Genomic DNA, 9,753 nt, shown 5'->3' on the forward strand with positions numbered 1-9,753 from the left:
TCCTTTAGTGTCACATAGTGATGTATAAGCAAAGTAAGACATGAATGGGGATGGGGGAATTATGATAAATACATAGACTTGATAGACTAATGATTTGGCTTATTTTAAATTAGCTTCCTTTGTTATGATGCCATTTGGCTAGGTTTGCAAAATAATTAATTCACAGTAACGGGAATCTTCCCTCCCTTTTTAAGACACACTCAGATTCTTTTCGCTTAGTAAGTACAACTAAGTTTTCCGCCTGTTTGCCAAATCAAATCAAACATGCTGTTTGAAATCTGAGCATAAGCGTAAACGTTAGCATCCAAATCTTCTTTTTTAGTTTTTATTCCCTTCCTCATCACACTGAAACCATGTAGCAGTAGCTTTTTTTTAATCCATATTTTTCATCATTTTGGCATTTTGAAAATTATCCATTATTATGTGCCTGTATTCATTTTGCTCCTTCCATTTTGACACATTAGTATGTATACACATGAAACCTACATATATACAGGTCATCAACCAAATGCCATAGTAATTGAGTTTATATGCACATATAAGTTGGTTGTTAATACGCAAGAAACAATGTATTTCATTCTTATATTAGAGCTATCTAAAGTGAAATTACAGCTAAACACATTTTATTAATTTTAATCATTATCTGACACATTGAAATCACATACTGACAAAAAAAAGTTCTGCTTACATTTTTAATCCTAGCATATCCTAAATGCAAACTTTAAAATATGAAGGCAGTAATCCCATTGTAAGCAGTTAAACAATTTCAGCACAATTTAGTTTAAACCCTGTTAAAGTCAAGATAATGGTGACTTAATCCCGTTTCAAAACGTTCCCTGGGGTGTAAATATAATTCACTTTATTTAAATATAATCCTCTGCTAATTATTATTCAGAATTACAGCATTATTGTCCAGTGTTCACTAAACCTGGGCAGAGTGTCTTAATAAGCATAATGTTATTACAAGAGAGGTGGAAAAACACATCTGACTTTATTGTTGTCTTTAACTAAACCAAAAGAAAACAAAGATCACAAGTCAATAATGTTTCCAATTTTAGAAAAGATAGTTCAGTCATAAAATATGCAATAATATAAATAAGGAAATGTTAGGAACAATGTTATATTTTTCTTACATAAACACCTGAAGATTGCCAAGAATGAATTATACTGGAAACAGTCTTCTCAATATCTTTTCCCACTCTTTTGCTAGAGATGAATTTTTATCCTCCAGGTGATCCACCAAAAATTGGAAATTCTTTGTTTTGTTTTTTTTAAAGAGATTGATGGTTTATTTCTATAGACTGTTTTCCTAACTACAAACTTCCTCAAATTCACTGTAAGGAGATGAAGCTAACGAAGTTTTAGATTCTCCATCACTGTTGCATTCTCTTCTTAAACTAGGACCAGAAACTCCTGGTGCATCTGTAGCTGGAATGGCTGCCTTATTATTTGTTCCTAGAGGATGATATTCCAGCAAATTCTGAAGGTGTTTGATGTAAGTGATGGCAGCTCTCAAAGTCTCCACTTTGCTGAGACGCTTCTCAGCAAGCTCTTTGGGAAGATGGTCTCTGAGGCGTGCATAGCCTTCATTTACGCAACGAACCCTCTGCCTTTCCCTCTCATTCCTTTTCCGAATGAAAGCAGGCTCAAACGAGTAGTCATAAACTCCCACATACCCAGAAAAGGGTAAATAAGAGAATCTTCCTGAATACGCATTATAAGGTTGATGGTCCCAGTACGTTTGTCCAAAAGGAAGAGGGATGCCAAATGATTCTCTGAGTGGTAAACCATGAGAGCCGGTAACATGACTGCTTCCAAGGGATGCTGGTCCTGAACATGAGATCCTGTTCAAGAGCCCATCATCTTTCTTACTTCCCATCTTGAAGCAATTCAGAGGTCAGATTCCAGAATAGGCTTTTTGGAATTTATCCATTGAAGGAAAGGTCAAATACGCCAGATGTTCTGCTCCACAATTTGTGGTGATCAGAGAAGTAGGCATTGGCTTAAGGTCCATGGCAGTAAAAATGACCTGAAATTCCGCTCTTCTATCCACGTATCAGTTCTGTTCCTTAGTCTGTTATTAGTGAATGAGGATGCCTTCTAATTTATAAGCAGGCTTCTAGGAACATCACTCCACACTCTAAACCCAGGTCTTCCTCTGATCTTCATATTTCAAAAGATAATGAGAGGGTTCCTGTGTTTCTTTTCTTCAAGCTTGGATGTATGACTATAGAGATAAAACTAAACATAAATAATCTTCTAGGCAGTAAACACTCCTCACATATTGTAATCCACAGTGTCCTTTGATATTACCTGCCTCTAAAAGGATGGATAACTTGAAAAGTTTGCAGGCATTTGCAAAGAGTTACAAAGCTCCGCCTCTTTCTCCTCAAGAATCGAGGATCTCCTGTCAGTTGAAAAATATAGCCAAGGGCTTTCTTTGTTGAAATCCAAAACACAGGGGCAGATTTGCATCTTCCGCTGTTTAAAAATAATGGCATCAGTCAGTTCATAGAAGTTTGCAGATTTAAACTGCATCTGACAAGTTGTGATGTGATGTGTATGTCCCTATGTGTGTGAATGTGTGCAGAAATATGATATATAGAGTATTAAGGGAAAGAGTGCTCCCTTGTGGTTGAGAGTTTGACAGATGAGGCATATTTGCAAACAAGGTTGGTAGGAATTGTCTAGCATTCTTTAAGATGTGTGCAGCAGCAAAAGAAGGTATTTGCTAAATTCAATATATGCAACTGCAATAAGGGCATCTGATTCTTCTTCCATTTACCCATTTCGCAACCCTTTCTCCCTTGTTCTCTCTGGTGAATTGTAGATGTAATGAGTTTTGGCGCAATCATCTGTACTTCAAATATACTACATAAATTATGTGCATCATTGTCACTATTCAATTGATCATTTTTGTTCCACTATAATTATTCCTTGTTTTATATGCATCTCTTCATGCAGAGTTCTAGCCCACATTTAAAAATACATTTTCCTATTTTTTTAAGGAAAAGAAATGAATTGTTTGAAAATGTAACTTTACATTGGAGATATTATTGATTAAAATACGGGGTTCGGACAAAATTAAGGGAATTCAAATAAGAGACCAGGATTATAGATTGAGGGCATTTGCAGATGATCTGGTTGTTACAGTGACTCATCCTGACTATTCAGTTGTAGAATTGATGGAGATAATAATGCAATATGGGAAAGTTTCTGGATTTAAGGTTAATATACAAAAAACTAAAATGTTGTCTAAGAATATGACAGTATCACAAAAGGCTGTCTTAGAAGAGCTAACGGGATTTGAAATAGTTAAAAGGGTTAAATATTTGGGGATATATTTGTCAGCCTCAAATGTAAAGTTATATAAAAATAATTATGAAAAGTTATGGGGAAATGTTCAAAAAGAATTAGATAGTTGGAAAAAATTACAATTATCTTTATTGGGAAGAATTGCAGCTGTGAAAATGAATGTTTTGCCAAAATTTTTATTTTTATTTCAAATGATACCTATACTTAAAAAGGATTCAAACCTGGAGGAATGGCAAAAAGGTATTAATAAATTTGTTTGGGCAGGGAAAAGGCCACGAGTTAAATTTAAGATTATGCAGGATACGCGTGAGAGAGGTGGTCTTAAAATGCCTAATTTTAATTTATATTATGAAGCTGCTGCTTTGTCAGCGATAAGTGATTGGTTTAATTTAACACAAGTGAGATTACTAAATCTTGAAGGCCATGATTTGTTATTTGGATGGCATGCATACTTATTGTATGATAAGAAGGTGGATAATGTGTTCTAGGTACATATTTTAAGGTATGCTCTGTTGCGAGTTTGGAAAAAGTATAGACACAAGTTAAATTATAAGATACCTATATGGGCAATACCGAAACACGCAATAGAAAATATAAATGTTGGGTTTAAACATGATGTGACTACATATAAGGAAATTTTAAGTTTGGAAAGGTATGTGTTGTGTATGTAAATAGTTAGCAATAAGCCATGGAAGAGATTGCAAACACAGTGCAGCTTTGCAAGGTTTAAAGCGGGAAAATAAGGTGCACTCATTGGACGCCACAACCAAGGAGCGGGAAAAGAGACTGTTTCTATTGGTTACAGTTCAAACGCTTTCTCTATAAAAGGTTGCAACATTTGACAGTTGACAGTTGACTTTGTGTATTCAATAAACTCGTTTAGTGTTAACCACTCTGAGTCCTCGTCAATTCGAACCAAACAACTGGCGACGAAGGTGGGATTGACAGAAGACCAGAGATTAGGAAGAATTGTCGCGAAGGCGGCAAATTCAGAGCGAGTCACAGTCAACCGAGTGGCCGCGGCAGAATAGGGAAAAATTCTCCGAATGGCGCAAATCGGGTCACTGAAGGAATTCGACCCTAACTTCCCCGAAGATTGGGAAGAATACATCGGTCAGGTCGAAGGATTCCTGTTAGTGAACGGAATCACTGACGACCGGAAAAAAGCGGCGGCACTTTTGACAATCTGCGGCACACCGGTCTACAGAGTTGCTGTCGGGCTGTGCCAGCCACAACCAGTCTCCAGCGTGCCCTATGCCGACCTCCTCGCAAAATTAAAAGTTCACTTTACTCCCCGAAGGTCCGAACTCTTTTGGCGGCGCATCTTTGAAAAGAGAAATCAGAGACCGGGGGAGTCCATACAGAAATTCGTCGCTGCCGTCAGGGAAGCCGCAGTGCGTTGCAAATACGATAATTTAGAAATTAGAATTCGGGACAGAGTCGTGCTGGGCTTACGCGATGAACAATTACAAAATAGAATAATCGCCAAACCTACCGGCGATTTACAGGAAGTGCTAGACGAACTCCTAACGTATGAGTCAACCGGGTATCGCGACCCCCCCCGCAGTAGCATGGCGGCAGCGCCCGAAATTAACCAAGAGGGCTATGTGGACTGCGGGGAGGTGGATCAGCAGTGGGAGGAAGAGATCGCCGAAGTCTCCAGGCGATTCGGAAAGATGGCACCAAGACAACTCAGAAGCGAGGGGCCTGAACCTGGCCGCCGGCAACAACCCGCAACACCGCAAAGACCACCGACAGGGGCACAACGACCGTGGCGGGACACAGCAACCAGACCGCGCGACAACGAAACTCAGAACCGATGTGGCAGCTGCGGCGGCAACCATCCCCGCGCTTCCTGCCGATTCCGTACCGCCAAGTGCAGGGCTTGCGGCAAGACCGGCCACATCCAGGCCATCTGCAGAAACCGCGTTCGGGACACCCGTCTGAATGAAGTCGATGTGTGGCCAGAGGGTAAGGTAACCCCCAAAGCCAGTGGCAAGGAGACCCCTAAAACCCGGGTGAAAATTCCAAACCTAAGGGAGGTGGCCCGAGTCAATCGGAGACGGCGGGGAAGGGGTCACAATTTTCCGGACGGAAAATTAAAAATCACAGTCCTTCTGCAAGGGGTCCCTTGCAGAATGGAAATCGACTCAGGGGCTTCAGTGTCGATAATTTCCACTGAAAAAGAATTTGCAGACGTATTCGATGGATCTCTAGGCAAGTACAAAGGGCCCCCCATTAATTTTAACCTAGACCCCTCAGTAAATCCAATCAGGCTAAAGGCCCGGAGGGTACCTTTTGCCTTAAAAGAAAAAATCGAGGCCGAGCTCGACCGGCTTGTAGGCCTCGGAGTTTTAGAACCTGTTGAGGGCGGTTTGTGGGAGACGCCGATTGTCACACCCCTCAAACCCAATGGGGATGTGAGAATCTGCGCCGACTACAAGGCCACCCTCAACATTGGAATGAAAAAGCATGCTTACCCGGTCCCGACGGTGAAGCAGGTCCTCGCCACGATCCAGGACGCCGCCATCTTCGCCAAGCTCGACTTGGTGCATGCGTACTTACAGTTGACTGTTTCCAAGGAGGCTGCAGAGGCACAGACAATTGTTACCCACAAGGGGGCGTTCCGAGTCCACAGACTGCAATTTGGAATTGCAGCAGCTCCAGGCATCTTCCAAGAAGTGATGGAGAGGACCTTAAAGGGCATACCTGGAGTATGCCCTTACTTTGATGATGTCCTAATAGCTGGAAAAGATGAAGGAATGTTAGTAGAGCGGCTGGAACAGGTACTGGGCAGATTTAGAAAGGCTGGATTAAAATTAAAAAAGGAAAAATGTAGCATAGGGGTTAAATCCACTGATTTTTTGGGGTTCAGGATTGACAAAAGTGGAGTCCATCCTACCCCTGAAAAAATTAAAGCAATAAAAGGGGCTCCTGAACCAAGGAACAAGGCGGAGCTACAGGCCTTCCTAGGCTTGGTAAATTTTTATCACACTTTTGTGCCACATAAGGCTGCCATTGCAGAACCTCTGCACAGGCTTTTAGATAAGAAGACCCCTTGGCATTGGCAAGACAAGCACCAAGCGAGTTTCCAGACCTTAAAAGACATCCTTTCCAGTAGTTCAACTGTAACCCACTTTATAGAAAATAGACCAATCTACCTGGCGTGCGATGCTTCGCCTTATGGCGTTGGGGCAGTAATCAGCCATTTAGACGCCCAGGGAATGCAAAGACCCATTGCTTACTACTCCCGCACACTAACCAAGGCAGAGCGGAACTATGCTCAAATTGACAGGGAAGCTTTAGCCATAGTGGCAGGAGTTAAAAAGTTCCACGACTACCTGTACGGCAGGAACTTTACAATACTGACTGACCACAAACCCCTGCTGGGACTGTTTACCACAGATAAACAGACTCCCCAAATTATGTCTCCCAGGATGCTGAGATGGTCCATTTTCCTCTCAGCATATTCATTTTCCCTCCAATACCGACCAGGTAAGGACATGGGTCATGCAGACGCTCTTAGCAGATTGCCCCTTAGCGCAACAGAGGAGGACCCTGCCCCAGTGGGACAAGTAATGTCCCTACAAGATATTCCTGATTTGCCCCTAACTGCTAAAGACATAGCTGAGGCAACCAATAAGGACCTCATCTTAAGGAGAGTAATGGCCTGGGTCATGAGCGGTTGGCCCAACGCCAACCCGGACGTAAAATACAGTCCATTTTTCAGAAGGAAAGATGAACTATCAGTTCATATGGGTTGCTTACTCTGGGGAACTCGTGTAGTAATTCCGGAAATCCACAAATCAGCTATTCTATTTGAATTGCATGAGGGACACCCCGGAATAGTAAGGATGAAGGCCCTGGCTAGGAGTCACTTGTGGTGGCCAGGATTGGACCACGACATTGAGGAATGCGTTGCCAATTGCCATCTGTGCCAACGTTCCAGGCCTGAACAACAACACATCCGCACACATAAATGGGAGCTAGCTAGGAATCCTTGGTCCAGGATTCATATTGATTTCGCTGGACCTTTCCAGGGGTTAACGTTCCTTGTAGTGGTCGACAGCTACTCTAGATGGCTAGAAGTAGTACCGGTCAGTTCAGTAACGGCAGGCAGAACAATACAGGCATTAAGGGGCCTCTTTGCCACTCATGGGTTGCCAGATTTAATAGTGTCTGATAATGGGCCACAATTCACATCTATTGAATTTCAGGATTTCCTCAAGGCCAACTCGATTAAGCACAAGACTTCTGCACCCTTCCACCCCTCCACCAACGGATTGGCTGAAAGGAATGTGAGGACCACGAAGGACGCGCTTAAAAGAATCATTCGAGGTGACTGGCATCAGAGACTAGCTGAGTTCTTGTTGGCTCAACACACAACCCCTTGTTCGGCTACAGGGAAAAGTCCAGCTGAAATGAGGTGGGGCAGGAAAATATCGACCAAGTTGGACAGATTACACCCTGACAGACTCCAACCAAACATTGAATTAGACATTCCTAACAGAACATTTGAAGTGGGGGACTTGATTTGGGCCAGGAACTACGCCCAAGGGGACAAATGGATTCCAGGGGTGGTAACTGAAATCTTAGGTCCCCTATCATACATCATTGAGGGGGAAGGGAATAGGATCTGTAAAAGACACATAGACCAGCTGAGGAAAAGATCTAGTGGGTGTGTGCCTGTTGAGGGGGACCAAAGCTCAGTAAGGGGAAACAGTACAGACAACAGTAGGCCAGGAAGCGGTGTAGAGGTTGGGCAAGATGACACATTCTCTGATGCCCAACAACAACAATTCAGTCCAATTGATTGGGGAATACCCCTGCGAAGTAGGCCAGTGACCAATGAATCCCAAACACAACCTAATACACAAGACAGTACATCTGAAGCCAGTAACCCAGAGCCCAGGTCTAGTAGTAACCAGCAGCCAAGCAGTCAACCAGGAAGAAGTGTCCCTAATAGCCAAAGTAACAGATACCCGTCCAGAATACATAGGCCACCAAAATACCTAATGGATTTTGTAAAGAAATGACACCAACTGGGGGGTAAGGGGTGTTGTGTATGTAAATAGTTAGCAATAAGCCATGGAAGAGATTGCAAACACAGTGCAGCTTTGCAAGGTTTAAAGCGGGAAAATAAGGTGCACTCATTGGACGCCACAACCAAGGAGCGGGAAAAGAGACTGTTTCTATTGGTTACAGTTCAAACGCTTTCTCTATAAAAGGTTGCAACATTTGACAGTTGACAGTTGACTTTGTGTATTCAATAAACTCGTTTAGTGTTAACCACTCTGAGTCCTCGTCAATTCGAACCAAACAGTATGTATGGCAATTAAAGCCATATAATATTTTAAGAGAAGAAAACTTGGTTTCAGTATGGGCAATTACAGGCCAGGTGGAAGGAAGACCAGAAAATTGGTTTTTCAATGATTGATGAAAATTTGGTAAAGCAAATTAGAGATCAAGGCCAAGCACATATTAAAAGGATATATCTTGCATTGATAGAAATTGATTCAGAGACAGAACTTGTTAAAGACTGCATGATAAAGTGGGCTCAGAATTTTCAAGAAGTCATTACAATGGATACTTGGGAAAAGATTTGGGTGAGAAATGTAAAATTTACGCAGGCTCAAAACTTAAGAGAGAACTTTTATAAAATGTTTTATAGGTGGCACTTATTTATTTATTATTTATTTATTAATTTAATTTGTATACCGCCCTTCTCTCAAGAGACTCAGGGCGGTGCACAGGGCAATACATAAAAATTAGATACAAAAATTAAAATTATTAAAACATGATTAAACAATGCCCATAAATTAATACAAATTTAAAATTGAAATCATTTATAAAAATCCCACCCCGTCCCATCAGGCCAGGCCAGCTTGTTTAAAGAGATGGGTTTTAAGATCGCGCCGGAAGGAGCGGAGATCGGGCGCCATCCGGAGCCCTTGGGGAGGGCTGGGGAGAGGGGAGGGGGTTGGGAGGGGTTTTGTCTTTTTAAAAAAATGTATTGTAAAACTTTTCAATAAAAAAAAGAAAATGTAACTTTAGAGACTTTAAAAATGGTATTGTTCATGAAACAAAAGGAAATGTAAACATTTTCCACTTCAAAACAGATGTATATCACAGAATAACATACCCTACTGAGCATATCCTGTCTTGCTTATGAAAAAGGAATTGTTCTTCAAACTGTAATTTTAAAAAATATTATAAATGTAATTGTGTTAGATATTAATCTAAGTAAGTTGACTCAGTTTCTAGGTCAGTATTTTTTTTCCTTTTTAAAGATATCCTTAGCTCTTTAGGTTCCCCCCAAGCCATTCCTATTTTCCTTTTCTCCGCATGGAAATGAATATAGAACTGCAAGAAGAAATTTTTATTTCCTTGTTTCAATGCAGCCAACACTGAATCTTGGCTCTTCACTCAGTTTTTTAA

General features: G+C 41.4%; 1 protein-coding gene across 1 annotated transcript; it reads right to left on the reverse strand.

The window, feature by feature from the left end:
• Positions 1–1,309: 1,309 nt before the first annotated feature.
• ASCL4 (achaete-scute family bHLH transcription factor 4) lies at positions 1,310–1,879 on the reverse strand (the record flags this gene model as incomplete). The annotated part of the gene is made up of 1 exon (XM_081330357.1): positions 1,310–1,879. The coding sequence occupies one exon, from the start codon at positions 1,877–1,879 to the stop codon at positions 1,310–1,312; it is 570 nt and encodes a 189-aa protein (XP_081186483.1).
• Positions 1,880–9,753: the final 7,874 nt, after the last annotated feature.

The sequence above is a fragment of the Vipera berus genome, assembly GCF_964194415.1.
Source record: "Vipera berus genome assembly, chromosome: 6".
Taxonomy (NCBI): domain Eukaryota; kingdom Metazoa; phylum Chordata; class Lepidosauria; order Squamata; family Viperidae; genus Vipera; species Vipera berus.